Source organism: Taudactylus pleione, unplaced genomic scaffold (assembly GCF_031769625.1).
Source record: "Taudactylus pleione unplaced genomic scaffold, aTauple2 ptg001498l, whole genome shotgun sequence".
NCBI lineage: Eukaryota > Metazoa > Chordata > Amphibia > Anura > Myobatrachidae > Taudactylus > Taudactylus pleione.
Genome location: NW_028285896.1, coordinates 281201 through 304851, shown reverse-complemented (window position 1 = coordinate 304851; position 23651 = coordinate 281201). Strand labels below are relative to the sequence as shown.

At 52.6% G+C, this 23651-nt stretch overlaps 1 protein-coding gene across 2 annotated transcripts in view; it reads left to right on the top strand.

Moving 5' to 3' along the window:
- Positions 1 to 21738, top strand: part of FBXL6 (F-box and leucine rich repeat protein 6) — a 140590-nt gene extending 118852 nt beyond the window's left edge. For both annotated transcript variants that reach the window (XM_088463922.1, XM_088463921.1), the window contains exons 6-10: positions 11 to 118; positions 5306 to 5419; positions 17834 to 18065; positions 21076 to 21316; positions 21415 to 21738. In XM_088463922.1, the coding sequence (XP_088320048.1) occupies positions 11 to 118; positions 5306 to 5419; positions 17834 to 18065; positions 21076 to 21316; positions 21415 to 21571 (852 nt within the window). In that variant the 3' untranslated portion in view covers positions 21572 to 21738. The remainder of the gene's footprint in view (positions 1 to 10; positions 119 to 5305; positions 5420 to 17833; positions 18066 to 21075; positions 21317 to 21414) is intronic.
- The last annotated feature ends 1913 nt before the right edge of the window (positions 21739 to 23651 follow it).

Sequence of the window (23651 nt, the reverse complement as noted above, 5' to 3'; positions counted from 1 at the left end):
GTGTCCGCAGGTGGAGTCCACCACAGTCTCCAGGGTCTTGGATGTGTGTGGTGCCCGTCTCAAGTCTTTATTTTTATCCTGCAGCCATCAGATAAATGGCATCATGAGCAGATTTGCGGTGAGGCTACAAAGCGTTCCCTCATGTAATTATACATGACCTTATCTAAACAATCATCAATCCTTCCCCTGTGTGTCTTCTCCTCCCCTACCCTCCGTGTCGTACATCTCCTATCAATGTTCATCCCATCTGACAGCCATACTCCTCCTTTTTCTCAAATACCACTCCTCAGCCATGTTTTTATATTTCTACTTCAGGGTCAATAGGGGGTCAACAGGGTTGACCTTGGGGTATAGGTTGGGAACCAAATCCGGGCACCACGCAGTTAGAGCTTTTAGCTCCCAGGATGCACTTGGGTCCACTCTCCCTATAACCCCGCCCCCCCAGCCAGAGGCACCTCAGTTTAAGTTGGTGCCCGGCCGGAGTCGGGTCACCATTAGCGCAGTGGGGCTGATTAACAGCCCCTAAGCTTTATTTTTTTTTTTTCTAAGAACAATGTTTTTTATTTTTTACTTTGGATTCTTCAGAGCGGCAGCGTCAGACTGTCCATAGGACGTCTAAGCTGCCGCTCCGTCACCCCGCTGGCGCTGAGTCGCCAGTACAGATCTGGGGATCTCAGCGGGACCCCAGAGTCTGTACTAGCCGGACTCTGCGGGCGCCCAGGACTGCTGCCGGATCCACGGGGAGCAGGTAAGGTCGCTGGTCACCGCTTGCCGTGATCCGCGCATTTGAAATGCAGTCCTGTGCCTCCGGTCTCTGGGGACAGACCGGAGGCGCCGGCAGTGGCGGCGGGACCCCATACCCCGTGTGTCCACTAGACCACCAGGGGCTTAGCGATCGGCGCTGGGAGCTGGCGTCCCGGAGGTTAATAGCCGGCCAGGGGAGCAAGCCTTCCCTGTTACAGCGGCTCCTCCCCTCAGCTCAGCGCGCCTTTCAGTATCTATAGTCTGGCATCGCTGAGCTGCTTCCTCCGCGGGCCGCGCTTCTTCTGAGGTCTCCGGCAGCCATTTTCTTCTGTGGTGCAGCAGCAGAGCTCCGGAGATGGTGTTTGATCCAGTCCCCCTGCGTACCTCACCATCAGGTCAGTGTACACAGCGCTGTAGCCTTCCCAGACACTGACTCTGGGTAAGTTGCATGCAGTGTAATAGTGCAGTATATTATATGACATGTTTATGTATATATGTATATATCTGCATGGTATGTGACTTATGCTAGTGCTGACTGTCTGTACTTTATTCTCTCACCTGTCAGTGTATATCTATCCCTTTTCCTTATCTGCCCTAATACAGCTGTACTTGGGGTGGTTCTGAGACCTCACATTTATATACTCGTTAATATTTGTGAGGTTTGTCACATACTGTTGCGTGCTGCACGTTGCCATATTTTGAGTGGAACTGTGTGTTGCATACGCTGAAAATGGGTCCCTGCAGCTAATCTTAGCATCAGTCAGGACCAGTATAGCGCTGCTTGATATTTCCGCCAAGCTTGGTCAGATATGTCTGACCAGGAGATAGAGCGTTATACTGCACCCATTTTTACTATCCTGCAAGCCATGTGCTGCAGGTGTTAGTGCGGAGGATTTAACTCTTAAAGGGTTCTGTATGTGGCGTCATTGGGTGCCGGCCCCTTTCACGACCCCTTTGGGCGTTTTGTTTTCTCGGGATCCTCTCAATTGCGGATCGCCGGGCGGGCCCCATTGTTGTACCTCACCTGGGGGTTACTTCACCATACTGCCCTTTTCATCTCAGGGTATCTCGCAGTTTCTTGCACTCTTCCCCTGTGACACAGACTATCGCTCCCTGCAGGGGTTTTTCGCAGTATATGAATTCCTCCTGGTGCCACCATATTCTGTCATGCCCCTTGCAGGGATTACCACAACAGCCACCCTGGGTGGATGTCATTTTCTACTAAACGCTAATTGGCGTGGTTGACGCCCTGTGGTTACTTCCCAGTTGGCTCTGCCGTGAACTGGATACTGTTTTGGGCTCTTTCCCTCTAACACGGGGGGAAGCCTATTCCAGGTATTATTATCCCTGTTTTAGGGCTGGTAGCAGGTCCATTCTGGTTAGAGTGAATGTTGACCTGCACCTGTATCATACACCCTCAGTATTGCGTGCCTTCGGGTTCCCTGTTGCTGACTAGCGGGTGGATCGCATGGCGGGACTGTGGCTGTTGCCAGTTATGAGGTATCACAACAGCGATTTGGCCTCCTGTCCCAAATTCCCTGATGGTCATCACAAGCCCCTCCTGGAGTGGAACGTCATGTAACTCGTCTTATTACAGACGTTACTACACCTCCCATTCCTGCGTGGTCAGATTCTACGGATCCGTAGGGGGTAACTCTGCCTGAAATCAGTATACTCGCTTTCAGGGGTTGTTACCCATCCTACCATGGCTATAGCATGGTTGGTTAATACTATTGCATACTGAGCTGATGCATTTGTGACATTTTTACCCCTCCAACACGTCTGGGGTTCAAATGTCTTTGGTCGCTCACATAATGTATGCAGTTGTCGTATGTGGTTGGATGCCAGTCTCCTAACTTTCAGAGTTCCGGCTGCGACTGTATCCTCTGTACTACCCTATGGCTGCGCTCTGGGAATGCAGAGGTGCAGATACCATCTATAGGGAAGATCTTGTTTGGTCCTGACCTTGACAAGATTGTAGTAACATTGGTAGTTTTACTAACGACACGTTTACCGCCTTCAGCTACTCCCACTACAGGGCCTCAGACTAAGTCTGTTACGTCTTTTGGTCCTCTGGGTCAGCCTAATGGCCTGTTTCTTCTTAGGCTGTCGGCATCTACAAGGGCCACCATATCCAGTACCGAGCAGACCTGGACTTCCAGCTGACCCTGCTTCTGAACCTAAGTATAATTCTTCAGCCTAACGGGACAGGTCTACAACTGGGGGATTCCAGAGTGAGATACCGACTTTCTCAGTGCGCCCACTGCTGGTGTCAAGTCGCCACGGCTGCATAGGTAGGAGTGGTACTCTCTCACGGGTACGCCCTCTCATTGCTCAGGCGGCCTTTTTACAGGTGATGGTACGCGGGCCCTTCTTCAGACCCAAACAGGGCCTTACATATCCAGAAAGCTATACAGTCTTTGCGGTAAGCAGATTTAGTTAGGCCATCCCCACTATCTCAACGAGGGACTGGTTGTTCTGCGTTCTTTCTGGTGCAGTTGCTGAATGGTCCTCTTTGGCCTATTCTCTGTCTCAATTTCCTGAACCAGTTTCTAAAGGTACATATAGAGACCTCTCATCAGCATGGGCTCAGGTTTGCTGTGCCACAGCAACACTTGCAATTTTTCGGGCTTTGCCTTTTCTGACTGTCCTCAGCCCCACGGGGGTTTACCAGCTTTATGGATTTTCTGACTGTTCACCGGTTCAGTATATCCGACTGCTCCAGTATCTGGACGGCCTCCTGCTCTTAGCAGGATGACCGAGGTACTCTACAGCCAGGTCAGAATGACCTCCATGCATCCCTCTCAGGGTATTCTTCATCTGGGAGCCCATACAACAGGATCTCCACTCCCTGACTAGGAGTATGTGGATGTCTATGTGGTCGACATATGTCAGTACACTCTGGGATGCGTGGTCAAATATCCTGAGTGTCTGCCTTTGGATGGGTGGAATGGGCTTAGTTCTATTCCAGGCCTTTCCATATTTGGCTCCTCTCCAGATGGAACAAGTTTTTCCCGTCGGATCACTGTTCAAACGATGATGCTCTCTCCGGTTGCGAGTCGGTCTCTGTCCGGGTGGCTATGGCCATCTCGTCCAGGGTATTCTTTTACTACGAACAGTGTCTGGTTCGCATTCGTTTCAGTACAGTTGGACGTCTGTCGATTGCGCCCTACCAATTAACTTGTTGGAACTTTAGGCTGTCTTGGGCCTTCGCTGGCATTACACTTATTTCAGGGTCAAAAGGGTCAGTCTGACAGTGTCATGACAGTGGCTTCCATTTTGGCAACACTGTTCTTTGGGTGGCAATGACAGAATTGTCTCACATTCTGACATAGGCCGAGGGTCTCCTCCAAGCCATCTCTGCAGCGTTCAGTCTAGGAGCTCTCCATTGGGAAGCGGGCTTCCACAGCCGTCACGAGGTGCATCCCGGGGACTGGTCTCTTCTCCAAGAGAGGTTTCGTCTCCTGGTGAGCAGAGAGGGCCTCCCTGAGGTGATCCTCATGGCCTTCTGACTCTATCACACACTACCAGTGTTACGGTCCAAACCTCACCCGCATACACCTTCCTACTCCCCAATCCTCACCCCCATACACCTTCCTCCTCCCCAATCCTCACCCCCATACACCTTCCTCCTCCCCAATCCTCACCCGCATGCACCTTCCTCCTCCCCGATCCTCACCCCCATGCACCTTCCTCCTCCCCGATTCTCACCCCCATGCACCTTCCTCCTCCGCGATCCTCACCCCCATACACCTTCCTCCTCCCCGATCCTCACCCCCATACACCTTCCTCCTCCCCGATCCTCACCCCCATACACCTTCCTCCTCCCCGATCCTCATCCCCATACACCTTCCTCCTCCCCGATCCTCATCCCCATACACCTTCCTCCTCCCCGATCCTCATCCCCATACACCTTCCTCCTCCCCGATCCTCATCCCCATACACCTTCCTCCTCCCCGATCCTCATCCCCATACACCTTCCTCCTCCCCGATCCTCACCCCCAATACACCTTCCTCCTCCCCGATCCTCACCCGCATGCACCTTCCTCCTCCCCGATCCTCACCCGCATGCACCTTCCTCCTCCCCGATCCTCACCCGCATGCACCTTCCTCCTCCCCGATCCTCACCCTCATGCACCTTCCTCCTCCCCGATCCTCACCCCCATACACATTCCTCCTCCCCGATCCTCACCCCCATGCACATTCCTCCTCCCCGATCCTCACCCCCATGCACATTCCTCCTCCCCGATCCTCACCCCCATGCACCTTCCTCCTCCCCGATCCTCACCCGCATGCACCTTCCTCCTCCCCGAACCTCATCCCCATGCACCTTCCTCCTCCCCGATTCTCACCCCCATGCACCTTCCTCCTCCCCGATTCTCACCCCCATGCACCTTCCTCCTCCCCGATTCTCACCCGCATGCACCTTCCTCCTCCCCGATTCTCACCCGCATGCACCTTCCTCCGTCACCCCCATACATCACTCTTCCCTTATTCCGCCCCTTTCCCTGCTCTATCTCCTCTCACCCTCTATGTTCTCTCTGTGTTCTCTGTGTCTCAGGCTGGGTCGTGTCCTGAATTGAGAGTCCTCGAGGTAAATGCGGCCATGAAAGAGCCGGTGACTGATTTCCATATCGCCATAGAGGCGTTACAGGCGTCCTGCCCAAAGCTGGAGGTAAGTGTGTACCCCGGGGTGTATGTCTGTATACAGAGGGGATGGGGGACAGTAATCCTGTGACCGGTGTGTACCCCTGGGTGTACGTCTGTATACAGAGGGGATGGGGGACAGTAATCCCGTGACCGGTGTGTACCCCGTGGTGTATGTCTGTATACAGAGGGTATGGGGGACAGTAATCCTGTGACCCGTGTGTACCCCGGGGTGTATGTCTGTATACAGAGGGGATGGGGGGACAGTGATCCTGTGACCGGTGTGTACCCCGGGGTGTACGTCTGTATACAGAGGGGATGGGGGACTGTGATCCTGTGACCGGTGTGTACCCCGAGGTGTACGTCTGTATACAGAGGGGATGGGGGGACAGTAATCCTGTGACCGGTGTGTACCACGGGGTGTGTGACTGTATACAGAGGGGATGGAGGACAGTAATCCTGTGACCGGTGTGTACCCCGGGGTGTGTGACTGTATACAGAGGGGATGGAGGACAGTAATCTTGTGACCGGGGTGTACGTCTGTATACAGAGGGGATGGGGGACAGTGATCCTGTGACCGGTGTGTACCCCGGGGTGTACATCTGTATACAGAGGGGATGGGGGACAGTAATCCTGTGACCGGTGTGTACCCCGAGGTGTACGTCTGTATACAGAGGGGATGGGGGGACAGTAATCCTGTGACCGGTGTGTACCCCGGGGTGTGTGACTGTATACAGAGGGGATGGAGGACAGTAATCCTGTGACCGGTGTGTACCCCGGGGTGTGTGACTGTATACAGAGGGGATGGAGGACAGTAATCTTGTGACCGGTGTGTACCCCGGGGTGTACGTCTGTATACAGAGGGGATGGGGGACAGTGATCCTGTGACCGGTGTGTACCTCGGGGTGTACATCTGTATACAGAGGGGATGGGGGACAGTAATCCTGTGACCGGTGTGTACCCCGGGGTGTGTGTCTGTATACAGAGGGGATGGGGGACAGTAATCCTGTGACCGGTGTGTACCCCGGGGTGTACGTCTGTATAAAGAGGGGATGGGGGACAGAAATCCTGTGACCGGTGTGTACCCCGGGGTGTATGTCTGTATACAGAGGGGATGGGGGACAGTAATCCTGTGACCGGGGTGTACGTCTGTATACAGAGGGGATGAGGGGACAGTAATCCTGTGACCGGTGTGTACCCTGGGGTGTACGTCTGTATACAGAGGGGATGGGGGACAGTAATGCTGTGACCGGTGTGTACCCCGGGGTGTACGTCTGTATACAGAGGGGATGGGCGACAGTAATCCTGTGACCGGTGTGTTCCCCGGGGTGTACGTCTGTATACAGAGGGGAAGGGCGACAGTTATCCTGTGACCGGTGTGTACGTCTGTATACAGAGGGGATGGGAGACAGTGATCCTGTGACCAGTGTGTACCCCGGGGTGTGTGTCTGTATACAGAGGGGATGAGGGGATAGTAATCCTGTGACCGGTGTGTACCCCGGGGTGTGTGTCTGTATACTGAGGGGATGGGGGACAGTAATGCTGTGACAGAGGGGATGGGCGACAGTAATCCTGTGACCGGTGTGTACCCCGGGGTGTACGTCTGTATACTGAGGGGATGGGGGACAGTAATGCTGTGACAGAGGGGATGGGCGACAGTAATCCTGTGACCGGTGTGTTCCCCGGGGTGTACGTCTGTATACAGAGGGGAAGGGCGACAGTTATCCTGTGACCGGTGTGTACGTCTGTATACAGAGGGGATGGGAGACAGTGATCCTGTGACCAGTGTGTACCCCGGGGTGTGTGTCTGTATACAGAGGGGATGAGGGGATAGTAATCCTATGACCGGTGTGTACCCCGGGGTGTACGTCTGTATACTGAGGGGATGGGGGACAGTAATGCTGTGACAGAGGGGATGGGCGACAGTAATCCTGTGACCGGTGTGTACCCCGGGGTGTATGTCTGTATACAGAGGGGATGGGGGACATTAATCCTGTGACCGGTGTGTACCCCGGGGTGTGTGTCTGTATACAGAGGGGATGGGGGACAGTAATCCTGTGACCGGTGTGTACCCCGGGGTGTGTGTCTGTATACAGAGGGGATGGGGGACAGTGATCCTGTGACCGGTGTGTACCCCGGGGTGTATGTCTGTATACAGAGGGGATGGGGGACAGTGATCCTGTGACCGGTGTGTACCCCGGGGTGTGTGTCTGTATACAGAGGGGATGGAGGACAGTAATCCTGTGACCGGTGTGTACCCCGGGGTGTACGTCTGTATACAGAGGGGATGGGGGACAGTAATCCTGTGACCGGTGTGTACCCCGGGGTGTATGTCTGTATACAGAGGGGATGGGGGACAGTAATCCTGTGACCGGTGTGTACCCCGGGGTGTGTGTCTGTATACAGAGGTGATGGGGGACAGTAATCCTGTGACCGGTGTGTACCCCGGGGTGTGTGTCTGTATACAGAGGGGATGGGGGACAGTGATCCTGTGACCGGTGTGTACCCCGGGGTGTACGTCTGTATACAGAGGGGATGGGGGACAGTGATCCTGTGACCGGTGTGTACCCTGGGGTGTGTGTCTGTATACAGAGGGGATGGAGGACAGTAATCCTGTGACCGGTGTGTACCCCGGGGTGTACGTCTGTATACAGAGGGGATGGGGGACAGTGATCCTGTGACCGGTGTGTCCCCCGGGGTGTGTGTCTGTATACAGAGGGGATGGGGGACAGTGATCCTGTGACCGGTGTGTACCCCGGGGTGTACGTCTGTATACAGAGGGGATGGGGGACAGTGATCCTGTGAACGGTGTGTACCCCGGGGTGTGTGTCTGTATGCCGAGGGGATGGGGGACAGTGATCCTGTGACCGGTGTGTACCCCGGGGTGTGTGTCTGTATACAGAGGGGATGGGCTGGGGAGGTGTAATCAGATGCACAAGGTCCTATATATTATCAGAATTACCAGCATTCTGGGGGCGATACAATACACCGCGCTGTTTGGTCGGGCTCAGGATTTTTTCTCGCACTTCTCTAGGGATACGTTGAGAAATCCGACCAATGTGCCGGGTGCGCAGCTGTTTTTCTGCTTAGCGCGGCGCTAACAGCCGCACGGCCGGCACTTAGGTCAGAGAATACCGGTTAACGCGCTTTATCACCCTTGTTAAGGCGCGATGACCGTTATTCTCCGACCACACAGCGCACTGAGTTGAGCTCCCATTGTTAGAGATTGCAGCTCCTGAGCCCTATATACACCATAGTTGATCTGTGGGGTCCGTCTGCGTGTGCCCGTGTGCAGCGTATCCCTGCGTATGTGGGGGTGCAACACTAAATAATAGGGGAGAAAAGGATGAGCGTCACCTGTCCATCATAATTAATGCAGACTATCCTTCCGTATATTATATTGTGACCCCCCCCCAGTAATCTAATTATAACATCCAGGTCACACTATAATGTGCCTTATGTGACCGTGCTGCCTTCCACTATACTGTACTGTCACATATAGCTGCTTGGTTACACGGGTTTCTTCTTCAGGGTCCATAGGCTCCACAGGGAGGTTGGATCTGGATCCCGGGCACCACACAGTTAAAGCTTTAGCTCCCAGGATGCACTGCTCCATTCTCTCTATACCCTGCCCCCAAGCCAGAGGCACCTCAGTTTACGTTGGTGCCGGCTTCTTCTACTCCAGGGTCCTTGGAGATCCACAGGGATACCTTGGGGTATAGGCATGGGCTTGTCCATGGGCACCACACAGTTAAAGCTGTCATCCCAGGATGCATCGGGCCACCTCCTATACTCCACCCCCAGGCCAAGGCACCTCAGTTTCAGTAGGTGCCCGGCCGGAGCTGGGTCACCGCACAGGGGGGTTGTGTTTCACAGCCCCTGAAGAGCTTGAAAGAATTTTAAGAGTGGCAGCACAGACAGTCCAGAGGACGTCCACGCTACCGCTCCGACACCCCTGCCGGCGCCGACCACCAGTACCGATCTGGGGAACTCGGCGGGCTCTCGGGGGTTCCAGCTAGCAGAACCCCCGGGGGTCTGGTTCTGTGGCTGGAACACAGGGGGAGCAACTCAGGTAAGCAGCGGGCGTCTGCGGTAGGCGCCCGCTGATACAGTCCATTGTCCCCAGGGCTCGGGGCTCCCTGGGGACGGCAGTATAGTGGACCCAGGCACTGAGCCTCCGCTCACACTAGACCACAAGGGATGCGGGGAGGGAGCGTTGCGGAACACGCTCCAGCATCCCGGGAGGTTAATTACCTGCCAGGGGAGAGCGCCTTCCCTGTTCATTACAGGAGGCCCCTCCCCTGCTGCTCTCAGCGCCCTTCCACTGAGGCTTGGCGGGCTGATTCAGCGTTCCTCCCCCGGGCCTGCCTCCTTTGATTCCTCCGGAGGCCATTTTGTATGAGCTAGACGCTGGTGTCAGGGTGCGGAGCCTGGGTCCCCCTTACATACCTCTCCTCCATAATTTCAGGTCCGCGTATGTAGCGCTATCACTACCGGGCTGCTGGTCTGTGTAGCTGTATTGTATGTGACTATTATGCTAGCGCTGTGTCTCTGATTCTCTCCTGTCAGCCATTTTAACTACCCCTATTTTTTCCTGTTCAGTCCTCTCGGTGTTCGTACTGTCAGGGTGAGAGGTTACCTCACAGTTTCCAGTGTTTATTACTAAGGAAAGTCACATATCACTATGCCCAGTGAGGACTCTGCGTCTATGGGAGCACCTCTCCTATTTTCCTGTTTCGGATGTAAAGCCGGTGTGGGGGAGGGGGCGGTACTTCAGGATGGTTTATGTACTATATGTTTGGCCATCCCTGGTACCTCTGCTGTACCCAGCACCTCATAGGAACCACCTTGGGCTTCCTTTGCACAAGCCTTGTGAATAAGTTAACAGCCCCCCCCTGCGTTTCCCCAATTAGGGTTCGCACTGCAGGCGGTTGTCCCTTCCCCCGTATTAGGGGTTCCGGAACAGATGGTGGTGGCGCAGTGTCTCCCTCCGGTGGAACCTGTTTGGGCGCATTCTATGTCTGCTACGGTGCAGAATATTACAGAGCAGGACCCAAGACCACCTGCTAAAAGACCACTACTGTCATTTCCATCTACACAGTTTGATGATGATGGGTCGTCTGGTGATGGAGAGATTATGGATTTGTCTGACACTGATGCTCCTCAATTAGGGGCTGAGCTTAAGTCCAAAACATATATTCCAGGTCTCATACGGGCAGTCCGTACGGCCATGGTGATTACTGACGGCAACCTACCTGCAACACCTACACATGCTTATTTTAAGGATGTTAGGGGAAAAACTGCTGCAGCACCTCTATCTGGTCAGCTAGTGGATCACTTGGAGGAGACGTGGAAATCTCCGGGTAAGAGGTTTCAGCCTCAAAAACGTCTGGCCCATTCATACCCCTTTGCAGAGGATTATTTCACTAAATGGGAGTCTCCCCCTCAGATGGATTCTCATGTGACGCTCTTAGTAAAGAGCGCGACTCTACCTATACCGTCAATGTCTTCTCTGACAGACCGTAAGGTGGAGGTGTGCCTTAAATCTATTCCCTCACTGGAGGAGCATCCAAGCCAGCTATGGCAGTCTGCTGGATGGCCCAGGCTATGGAAAGATGGGCGGACGCATTGGAAGCATCGTTTGCTTCGGAGGTTACCAGTGAACAGGTTGTGTTAGTGGGTAATCTCTGGGATTCTGCTATGTACATTAAGGAAGCAGCCTTGAACCTTAGTCTTCTGACTTCTAGGATTTCCGCGGCGACTGTGTCTGCTCGCCGCTCCTTGTGGTTACGTTCTTGGAGGGCGGATGCTGAATCCAAAAAGGGTTTGGAATTCTTACCTTATATTGGTCAGGTCATGTTCGGGCCCGCTTTGGACAAAATTGTGGACACGCTGGCTGCAGCCAAATCTGCATGTCTGCCTTCAGCCCCGACTCCGTCGGGGTCTAAGAACCATCCTTTCGACCCTATAGCGCACAGGGCAAATCTAAGGTACAGTCCTTTCCGAGACCTTCAGGTCCCAAAAAGACCACCAAGCCCAAGAAACAGGCTTGGAGTACAAGACATCCGGCCGTTAAGCCGGACGACAAACCCTCAGCCTGACTGGCTGGGTCTCCCCTTGGGGTATCCCAAGGTGGGAGGCTGAATTCTGCAATACGCCCAGTGCTGGTATCAGACCACACAGTTGGGTAAGGGAGGTGGTATCTCAGGGATATGCCCTCTCCTTCCACAGACGGCCTCCTCATCAGTTCTTTGCAGCAGGCCTTCCTTCGGATCCAGAGAAGGCTCTAGCGATCCAGGAAGTAGTACGCTCTATGCTCCATATGGGAGTCATAGTGCCTGTTCTGTTACCCCTAAGGGGGACAGGATATTACTCCAACCTCTTTCTGGTTCAGAAACCAAATGGATCATTGCGACCTATCCTCAACCTCAAGTCCCTGAACATTTTAAGGGTCCCGAATGGAGACTTTGTATTCTATTGTTTTAGCTATGCAGCAGGGGATTTTATGGTGTCCCTGGATATTCAGGATGCCTACCTGCATATCCCCATTGCCAGGGCTCATCAGCGTTACCTCAGATTTGTGGTGTCGGATCACCATTACCAGTTTCAGGCTCTATAGTTTGGCCTTTCTACGGCCCCTCGAGTGTTCACAAAGGTCATGGCGGCAGACATGCAGTTGCAGGGGGTTCACCTGTTACCTTATTTGGACGACCTTCTTTTGTTGGCGGGGTCGCCACAAGTCCTTTGCAACCATCTGCAACTGACAATATCGGTATTGCAGGCTCACGGCTGGATAGTGACCTGAAGGAAATCCTCTCTTAATTCCTTCTCAGAGGATGGTCCACCTCGGAGCATTGTTGGACTCTCCGCAGCAGAGGATCTTCTTGACGGAAGAAAAGATAGCCCTGTTGCAGGCCAGGATACGCAATTGTCTACAGAGTGTCTCTTCACTCGACAATGAGGTTACTGGGTTCCATGGTGTCATTCTGGGAGCACTCAACTGGGAAGCGGACTTCCTCAGCAGTTACGATGTACACCCGGGGGAATGGTCTCTTCACCAGGAGGTATTTCAACTTGTAGTGGACAAGTGGGGCCTCATGGCTTCCAGACACAATCGCAAGCTGTGGGCGTACGGATCCCGAACAAGAGACGCAGAGGCTCTCCTGGTGGACGCTCTGTCGGTACGGTGGAACTTCAGTTTGCGTACCTGTTTTCTCCGTTCTCCCTTCTGCCTCCAGTACTTCGAAAGTTCAAGCAAGAAGGAGGCAAGATCCTGCTGGTGGCCCCTGCGTGGCCCAGACGACATTGCTCCGCATATATCAGCAGTCATACCTCCGGTCTCTGGGGACAGACCAGAGGTGCTGACTGTGGAGGCAGGCACCCAATACCCTGCACTCCACTAGACCACCAGGGACTTGTAGTTGGTGAGCGTCCTGGGGGTTAATTGCCAGCCAGGGGAGGCAGCCTTCCCTGTTTAACGGCTCCTCCCCTCAGCTCAGCGCGTCTTTCTACTAAGGTCTGGCTTTGCTGACCTGTTTCCTCACGCCCCCTCTGAGGTCTCCGGTGGCCATTTTCTCTGGCTGGTGCATCGCAGATCTCTCGGGACAGCATGTGGTCCAGTCCCCCTGTATACCTCTCCCTGGGGTTAGTGTATACAGCACTATAGCCTTCCCAAACACTGAATCTGAGCGGTTGATGGTAGTGCCAATGTGCAGTATGTGATCTATATCTGCATTGTATGTGACTTATGCTAGCGCTGACTGTCTGTCTTTTTCCTGATCTGTCAGTTTATATCTATCCCTTTCCTTTCCTACAAGCCCTAACGGGTGTAATTAGGGTGGTTTGTTTGGTTTATTGTTTGACCCGGACTTGGACAAAAATTGTAGACACACTGGCAAAATCTAAGTCAGCATTTCTACCATCGGCATCTGCACCTTCCAAGGCTAGAACCTCTTCCTTTCGGTCCTTTCGTTCTCGGGGAAAGCCCAAAGGACAGTCTTTTCCTAGACAATCAGCGACCAAAACTACCACCAAGCCTAAGAAACAGGCCTGGAACGCAAGACGCCCTGCTTCCAAGTCAGAGGATAAACCCTCAGCCTGATGGGACGGGCCTCCCTCTGGGGGATCCCAGAGTGGGAGGCTGACTTGTTCATTTCGCCCAGTGCTGGTGTCAGGTCTCTCAGGGGTACGCCCTCTCATTCCGTCGAAGACCTCCCCACCAATTTTTCTGTACGAGTCCTCCTTCAGACAAGAACAAGACCTTGCAGATCCAGGAAGCCATAGTCATTGCTAAAAGCAGAGGTAATTGTACCAGTTCCACTATCTCAATGAGGGACTGGTTATTATTCTACTCTTTCTGGTTCAGAAGCCGAATGGGTCTCATCGGCCTATCCTCAACCTCAAATTTCTGAACAAGTTCTTCAGGGTGCCCAAGTTCAGAATGGAAACTTTACGTTCCATCATACTGGCTATGGAACCTGAGGATTGCATATCCCCATAACGTCTTCTCACCAGCGTTATCTACGGTTTGCTATTCTGCATCAACACTTCCAGTTTCGGGCGCTGCTCTTTGGCCTATCGACTGCTCCAAGTGTCTTTACAAAAGTTATGGTTGTCATGGCAGCCCATCTGCGGAGTCAGGGTATACGACTCCTGCCATACCTGGACCACCTGCTCTTGCTAGCAGGTTCTCCAGAGGTGCTTCAACACCATCTACACCTGACAATCGCTTGTCTAAAATCAATTGATCAATTGGAAAAAGTCTTCCCTAATTCCCTCACAAAGGATGGTTCATTTGGGAGCCTTTCTGGATTCTCACCAGCAGAGAATCTTCCTAACTCCAGAAAAGATCTCCTCGCTGCAACTGAGAGTGCGCAGATTCCTCCTCAGTCGTCGGGTGTCAGTACATTCGGCGATGCATGTTCTAGGGTCCATGGTGTCCACATTCGACATGGTGGTAGATGCTCAGTTCCATTCAAGGCCCCTGTATGGGCTGATCCTCCAGATGGAACGGCTTCACCCACCGGATCAAGTCTCAGACGATGGTGCTCTCTCTCTGGAGGTGCAAGCCACCAAGACAGAGGTGCGCTCTGTCTTGGTGGCTATTAACACCTCATCTCACCATCAGTCGCCCCTTTTGGATCCCGGACTGGGTACTCTTCACAACGGACGCCAGTCGCTGGGGCGCAGTGACCGGTCCGCACTCATTTCGGGGCCGTTGGACAGCAGTCGAAGCAGCTCTGCCCATCAACATATTGGAACTTTGGACCGTGTACAGGGCCCTCAGGATGGCAAACACATTCTTCACAGAAAGCCCATGCACGTTCAGTCTGACAACGCCACCACAGTAGCTTACATCAACGATCAGGGAGACACTCGAAGTCGGGCACCAATGACAGAAGTGTCCTGCATTCTGACGTGTCCCACAACCCTAACTCCTAACCCTACTTATAGCGCCCTCTCATCAGCGATATCTCCGGTTTGCTGTCCTACAGCAACATTTTCCAATTTCAAGCACTGCCGCCTTTTGGGCTTTCTACAGCTCCGCAGTCTTTACCAAGATCATGGCAGTAATGGCAGCCCACCTTCGTCAGGACGTCAGACTACTCCCATACTTGGACAATCTCTTGCTGTTCGCACGCTCTCCAGAGGTCCTTCACTGCCATCTTCAGATAACCATGGCCTCTCTACAACAACAAGGCTGGTTGATCAACTGGAAATAGTCCTCCCTGACCTCTTCTCAAAGAATGGTACATCTGGGAGCCCTTCTGGATTCTCAAGTTCAGAAAATCTTCCTGACAGCAGCCAAAATCTCTGCACTGCAACGATTGCACAAGTTACTCCACAGTCGCCGAGTGTCCATTCACTCAACAATGCAGATCTCGGGGCCCATGGTATCCACCTTTGACATAGTGGAGTTCGCTCAGTTCCATGTCAGGTGGAATGGGCTGCCCCATCTGATCAGATCCCAGACTATAGTCCTCTCTCCAGAAGTTCGTCTATCCCTCTCCTGGTGGTTAGACATCTCACCTATAGAAGGGTCACCCCTTTTGGATCCCGGATTGGGTGCTCATCACTACGGTCGCAAGCCTCCGCTGGTGGGGGGCAGTTGCCGGCCAGCATTCCTTCCAGGGTCGTTGGACTCCCACCGAGGGGGTCCTACCAATCAACTTCCTGGAGCTCTGAGCCTTCTACAGAGCCCTCACTCTTGCTCATGACATTCCTCAGGGCATGCCAGTACAGGTACAGTCAGACAACGCCAACCGTTCGTGGCCTACCTCAATCACCAGGGAGGCATTTGCAGTCAGGCGGCAATGGCAGAAGTAGCGTGCAATCTCATTTGGGCCAAATGTCATCTCTCAGCTATCTCTGCGTTGTTCATCCCAGGGATTCTCAATTGGGAAGCGGATTTCCTCAGCCATCATGATGTGCTTGCTTGGGGAGTGGTCTCTACACCCAGAGGTCTTTCAGCTCCTGTTGGACAAATGGGGTCTACTGGACGTGGACCTTATGGCCTCACGACACAACCACAAGCTTTCAGTGTACGGTTCCAGGACAAGGACCCCGAAGCAGCCTTCTTGGATGCCTTGTCATTTGGCCTACCTCTTCCCTCCAGTCTCCCTTCTTCCTCGGGTCCTTTGGAAATTGAAGCAAGAAGGGGGTACGGTTCTGTTGGCAGCTCCGGCTTGGACCAGACGCCAATGGTACTTCGATCTTCAAAGTCTCTCCATAGACGCTCCTCTCCAACTTCCTCAACGGCCGGACCTGTTGTCTCAGGGTCCCTGTCTACATTCGGACCTGGCCCGTTTGTCTTTTGATGGCGTGGCTCTTGAGACATCCCTCCTAAGGTCCAAAGGGCTTTCTCGCTCCGTGGTCCAGACCATGCTCAGAGCGCGTAAGCGATCTATCACCGGTTGTGGCATGTATACTTCCAGTGGTGTGATACCAGAAGTTATGACCCTCAGGTTTTTCGGGTTTCTTGGACCTTTGCCTACCTTCAAGTTGGATTGGATCTCGGACTTTGCCTGGCCTCTCTGAAAGTGCACGTCTCTGCTCTGTCCATCTGGTTCCAGTGCAGAATTGCTCTACTGCTGGATGTTCACACCTTCCTTCAGGGTGTCCTCCGTATAACCTCTTTATGTCCCTCCTGTGGCTCAGTGGGATTTGTCAATGATTCTCCATGCAGTTTAGTGAACTCCGTTTGGACCCCTGGACTCAGTAGATGTGGAATGGCTCACTGCAAAGACGTTTTTTTTTTTTTTTTCCCTTCTGTCTATCACGTCTGCCCTAGGGTGTTAGATTTGGGGTCGCTCTCCATTTCTGATCTTTCATTAGGACAGGACTGTTCTTCGAACTTGCCCTGGCTTATTTCCCAAGGTGGTCTCTCGTTTCCACATTAATGAGGAAATTTGTAGTTCTGGCCTTCCAATCACCAGACCTCTCAGCAGGTGAGGTCTGGTGATTAGATGAGATCCATGCTCTGAGGATCTACATGGAACATACTGGTTCCATCAGGAAAAGGATTCCCTCTTTGTTAGCTGGCCAGCCCTTCTTACGGAATTTATATAGGACAAACAGACTCTGGCCAGATGGCTTCGTATGATTGTCTCACAGGCTTACACACAGACTGGCCTTCCTGTGTTGGATACCGTATATGCTCATTCTACTCACTCTGTGGTTCCCTCGTGGGCAGCCCACCGTGGTGCATCTGCCGAAGAACTATGCAAGGCGGCCACGTGGTCTTCTGTCCGCACCTTTAAGTTCTATGCCTTTGATTCATTTGCCTCTCAGGATGCATCCTTTGGGTGCCGGGTTCTCCTCTTAGCTCAGGAGCGTCCCTGCCCTTGAAAAACTGCTTTGGGACATCCCCAATGTCTCCCTGTGGAGCCCTATGGACCCTGAAGAAGAAAAGGAGAGTTATGGTAAAACTTACCCTTGTTAACTATCTTTCTTCGAAGTTCTCAGGGTCCTCCAGGTACCTGCCATGACTCACCTGGCTTCGATCGGTTTCTTCTCTTGGTCACCAGTTCCCTTCTGTGTGAGAGTGTGTGAGTCCTCAATGTACCAGTCTTCCTTCTCTCCTATCCTGCTCTTGCCTTGGGCTTGTTAACAAAACCGAAGTGTCCTCAGGCTGTGGGCGGGGTATAGGGGCAAGGACCAGAGCATCCTGTGATTGAGTTTTGCTGTTGGTGTCCGGTCCTCCAAGTCCCACCTACACCCTATTGTCTCCCTGTGGACCCTATGGACTTCGAAGAAAGAGAGTCAACAAGGGTAACTTTTCTTTTTTTTTTTTTTTTTTTAGCATTTCAGTAAAAAAAATTCATCATTGCTATATTTGTGCCTTTATTATCCCTGCAATCTAACAAAATCCGCTACCTGTGGCTAGCAAGGCCAGGATGAAGTGAGTGTTTCCTGTACTTGTCTCTTTGTCTATTGCGCACAGGTGATGAGGATGTTAAACGTACGCTGGTTTCCCAAGTCTGTGTCTCGCAGCTCACCTGAGTGCCCGGGGTTTACAGAGTTGCGGGAACTGTGTCTGGCCAGCTCTGCGTATTCCTACATCAGTGACGGCATCTGTAAGAGACTGCTGAGAGACTCCACCAACCTGCGCGTCCTGGATGCCAGGGGCTGCTACAAACTCACACCAGCCGGGATTTGTGACTTTCCGTGTACAGGTGAGAACACTACACATTACTGCTTAGATCCCCATCATGTTCTGTGTAACACCCAAACCTACAGCTCCCAAACCTCTCCTATATCCCAGTCTCCTGTCATCTCTGTGCTGTATATGTGTAACACCCAGATCTACAGCTCCCAATCTCTTCTATATCCCAGTCTCCTGTCACCTGTTATGTGAGTGTCCTGTCGGACGATCAGTGCTGCTACTCCACCAACCCCTGGCGCCGTTGGCCACAGTGTTGGCGAACTCGGCTGGGACCTCCGCAAGCACAGAGTACCGCAGCCGGATGCCGGGGGAGCAGTTAAGGCAGTATAGGCTTCACCCGCCAGCAATGGAGACTGCCTGCGGGTCTTTGACAAGCAGATGGCCAGACAGCCAGCACCCCCACTAGACCACCAGGGCACTTGGGTAACAAGTGGGCACCATCATAATGACAGCCATTTGCCCTGACAGAAGGGGCAGTGAGCTCTCCCAGTTAGCTCCTCCCCCAGTTCCTGGTGCGTTTCCTCACGGAGGCTTCCTCAGACCTTTTGGAGATCGGGTCAGTTGCTTCAGATCTGGAGACTTCCTCTGTCCAGGAGGAATCCTCGTCTCGGGTAGATGTAGCGGCAGTGATTTTAGGCAGTTAATCTGGTCCTGCAAATCGAGGATGAGCAACCGGCTCCTAGATCCAAACTGCAAAAGTGGGTTTCAGTACCGTTCCTTAAGTCAGAACAGCTTGAGGATCTCTAAGCGGAGGCTTGGACCATTCCTAACAGATGCTTTCAGGTCTCCAACCGCATTGTGGCCTTTTTTCTGCTCCCTGCCGAGCAGCGTCACAAATGGAAGTCACCTTTCCAGGTTGATGTGCATATTGCCTGCCTAGTTAAGAACTCTATCCTTCCTATCCCTAATATGGCTTCCCTTAAGGATCCGATGTATAGGTAGTTGGAAATCTTCCTTAAGGCTAGATATCCCCATGCAGGTGTAATCGTAGGTCCAGCTATGGCTTCCGCTTGGGTGGCTTAGGCCATCGACAGTTTGACAGATGCCCTAGAAGAGAGCCTCTCCTATGGTACTCTCAGGAACCAGTTATTGTCCATAGTGGTGCATATTAAGGAGGCTACCTCCTATCTGGACGAGACGGACCTTGACACTAGTATCCTTCCCTCCAAAGTGTCGGCTTCCTCCATTGTGGCTAGGAGAGCCCTCTGGCTCACCAACTCATTCTTAGACTGCTCAGGAGGCTCTTCAAATTTTGGTCCAGAATTGGAGAAGATTATTGCCACGGTGGCAGCATCCAAGACTGCATTTCTACCTTCTGCGGCGGACCCTAGGTCATGAGCGTCTAATTTCAATCCTCTTGTCCACAAGCAAAGGACAGGGGCCAGTCTTTTGCCAGGTACCAGAATTCTTCCTCCATGGGCTCCAGGCCCTTGAAGCAAACAACCCTGGGCTGCCAGACGTCCCACCAGTAAGCCTGCAGCCTCAGGGGACAGACTTCCACCTTGAGGACCCCAGCGTGTGAGGTCGGCTTCTTCTTTTCTCCGAGACCTAGCTGGCGACCACATCGGATGCCTGGGTACGGGAGGTAGTTTCTCAGGGCTACACTCTAACCTTCCGAAGGCGTCCTACAGCCCAGACCTATTCTACAGGCCTTCCAGCGGATCCAGGAAAAGCAAAAGCACTGTGGGAGTGTATTCACTGCCTTCTGGCCTCCAAGGTAATTCTATGCCAACCGATTCTTAGTTCAGAAGCCGAATGGGTCCTAAAGTCTCTCAACCGCTTCCTGCGGGTCCCCAGGTTCTCAGGATCGGTGGATGGTAAGGAAGAGCCACCTTCCAGTCAAGATTCTGGAGCTCCGAGTGGTCTTTCGTGCTCTGTCTACCACAACCGCTCCTCCAGTATCATCCAGTCCAGGTTCAGTCCGACAAAGCGTTGCCTACATCTACCATCAGGGAGAAACTCGCAGTTGTGGCGCCATGAAGGAGGGGAGTTGCATTCTCAGCTGGGCATAGCTTCATCTTCCAGCTCTGTCAACGGTCTTCATTCCAGGGGTCCAGAATTGGGAAGCGGACTTCCTAATCTGCCAAGACATTCACTGAGGTGAGTGGGCTCTTTATCCAGACGTTTTTCAGCTTTTGGTTCAACACTGAGCCTTCCGGACATCGACTTGATGGCGTCTTGACACAACCACAAGCTGACTAGGTACTGTTACATCACCAGGGATCGGAAGCTTATCTGGTGGACGCCTTAGCAGTTCGGTGGCTCTTTCATCTCGTACATATTCCCTCCTATCTCGCTAATTCTGAGAGTTTTTCTGCAAATTGAAACTGGAAGGCAGCACAGTGATGCTAGTGGCTCCTGGTTGGCAGCAGTGAGCTTGGTAAGCGGATCTTCAGGGCCTCTCCTTCAACGCTCCTCTGCATCTTCTGGATCTGCTGTCTCAGGGCCCCTTGTTCCATCCAGATGTGGCCCGTCTCGCTTAGGTGGCCAAGGGCTTTTCCAGATCTGCAATTCATACCATGCTCAGTGCCTGCAAACCTGCTTCAGCTAAGATTTATCACCGGGTTTGGAAAATAAATTTCTCTTGGTGTTCGGCCAGGGGCCTTAACCCGAGGTCCATTAGTCTCTCCCGGGTTCTCCCCTTCCTGTAATTGGGTCTTGACCATCTCTGTGCTCTTTCACAGACAGATTGCTTTGTTGCCTGATGTCAGAACTTCAGGTCTTTCTTTCAGGGAGTTCTCCACGTGCAGCTTCCCTTTGTTCCCCCGGTGGCTTCATGGGACTTGTCTTTAGTGCTTAGGGCTCTTTAGTCTTCCCAGCGTTGTCCCTGTGTACCCTATGGAAGTGAAGAAGAAAAGGAGATTTATGTTTTTGGTTTATTCAGCATATTTGGATAAATATCAGATAGTTATATCACTTCCCCGATGTTACAGGAGCTGAGCTCATGGTGACACTTACATGGTTTGATGGCACTTATGCTCTGTCTGTCTCTCTCTCTGTCTCTCTCTATCCTCTCTCAGATCTGGAGCGCCTTTACCTGGGCCTCTACTGCAGCTCAATGAAGCCTGTTATGCCCAGTTCCGGGTGTTACCAGCTGACCAGACGATGGCAGCACAGTCTGCAGGAGCTAGACCTGACGGCACAGGCGTACAGTGAGGAGGACCTGGCGCAGGCACTAGATGTACTCTCCAGAGGCGGAGCCAATGACACCCTGCAGTCTCTTAACCTCGCTGGTACAAAGGTCACAGAGCTTTCAGTCAGGTGATTAACCCTATACTGCAGCATCGCGCATTTCACTGGGCGCAATAATCGCTGAGCGCAAGTCGCCACAAATATGGAATCTTCTTTTCTCCGTGTAGGCAGATCCTGTCCAGCTGTCTGGTCCTCATTCACCTGGACTTATCCTCATGCCGTAATATACCGCGTGGGATGAAACGCGTGTATCGTGGTGAAGAAGACGTCCGGCAGTGTCTGAGCGCTCTGTCTACTAAAGATATGGATGAGAATGGAGAATAGGAGCCTTCGTTATAGTCCGCCAGGGGTACCCACACGCCTTCCTCTGTAGTTTATAGTATATGTGGTGTTTGTACCGAAAGTTTTTGTCTTTTCATCTTTCTATAAAATTTTAAAAATCTTTGTTAAAGAAAAAATAATAGTAATAAAATAAGACCGGTCTTCTATCATCCTTATAGTTACATTTTCTGTAGTGGTTTTCACTTGGTAAGTCTGGTTAACTGGCGCTATGCTCTGGGGAATCTCTAACCCTCATACGCTGCACATGACCATCAGGCCGCACCTAGTGACGCACCAGTCAGTCATAGCGTTAAAACCGCCACCTAATACTATGTAGGTCCCCTTTGTGCTGCCAACACAGCTCTGACCTGGCGAGACATGGACCTCTGAAGGTGTCCTGTGGTATCTGCACCCAACACGTCAGCAGCAGATCCTGTAAGGTGCTAGGTTCACACACACTGTAATGTGCAGCAGGATGAATGGTGCAAAAACAATCAGGATGATGACGGCACAACACAGCTCAATTCTGAGAAGTCCAGGACTAATAACACAATAGTGCTGGCCGGGGGTAATCGCTGAGCAGGAGAAGATTACACACACACTGGGGAAGGACTCAGGACGGTCTATGAGCTCAGAGAGATGACACTCATCTCTGGAATGCAGAATAAATGTAGACTTCTCCGGCAGAGATTGGCACAGTCTATAGTGGGGATGCAGTCAGGAAGCCGATGGTCGAAATGCTGACCGCCGGCCTCCCGACGGGACGAATGATGGGCATCGAAATCCAGACGCCTATCATTATCCCTACGCCAGAAGCCTGACGCCAGACATGCCGAATGAAGGTAAGGTGGGTGCGGACAGCCACGGGGGGGAGGGTTAGGTTAGGGTCTCCCGGGGAGGATTTAGGGTTAGGCGCCCCCCCCGGGAGGGTTAGGGTCAGGCACCCCCCCCAGGAGGGTTAGGCTGCGGGGACGGGTGGGGTTAGGTTTAGGCACCCCTAAGGGAGCGTTAGGGGGGGGGGGGGGGGGAGAGGGTTAGGTTAGTTAGTTTACTTACCCGTCGGGATCTTCACTGCTGCCGGTCTTCCGGCGTTGGAATTTCAACGGTCGGACATACAGTAGGTCCGGCGGTCATTCATACGTAGTGGATGTGTTGCAGCTTGTAAGACTATAGATAGGAAAAGCAGGGTGTGCCGAGACTGGAGTAACGTGTAATGCGGTATAACAGAACAGCAGGTTGTGCTGAGACTGGAGTAACGTGTAATGCGGTATAACAGAACAGCAGGTTGTGCCGAGACTGGAGTAACGTGTAATGCGGTATAACAGAACAGCAGGTTGTGCTGAGACTGGAGTAACGTGTAATGCGGTATAACAGAACAGCAGGTTGTGCTGAGACTGGAGTAACGTGTAATGCGGTATAACAGAACAGCAGGTTGTGCAGAGACTGGAGTAACGTGTAATGCGGTATAACAGAATAGCAGGAATAGCAGGTTGTGCTGAGACTGGAGTAACGTGTAATGCGGTATAACAGAACAGCAGCTTGTGCTGAGACTGGAGTAACGTGTAATGCGGTATAACAGAATAGCAGGTTGTGCTGAGACTGGAGTAACGTGTAATGCGGTATAACAGAACAGCAGGTTGTGCCGAGACTGGAGTAACGTGTAATGCGGTATAACAGAACAGCAGGTTGTGCTGAGACTGGAGTAACGTGTAATGCGGTATAACAGAACAGCAGGTTGTGCCGAGACTGGAGTAACGTGTAATGCGGTATAACAGAACAGCAGGTTGTGCCGAGACTGGAGTAACGTGTAATGCGGTATAACAGAACAGCAGGTTGTGCTGAGACTGGAGTAACGTGTAATGCGGTATAACAGAACAGCAGGTTGTGCTGAGACTGGAGTAACGTGTAATGCGGTATAACAGAATAGCAGGAATGGCAGGTTGTGCTGAGACTGGAGTAACGTGTAATGCGGTATAACAGAATAGCAGGAATGGCAGGTTGTGCTGAGACTGGAGTAACGTGTAATGCGGTATAACAGAACAGCAGGTTGTGCTGAGACTGGAGTAACGTGTAATGCGGTATA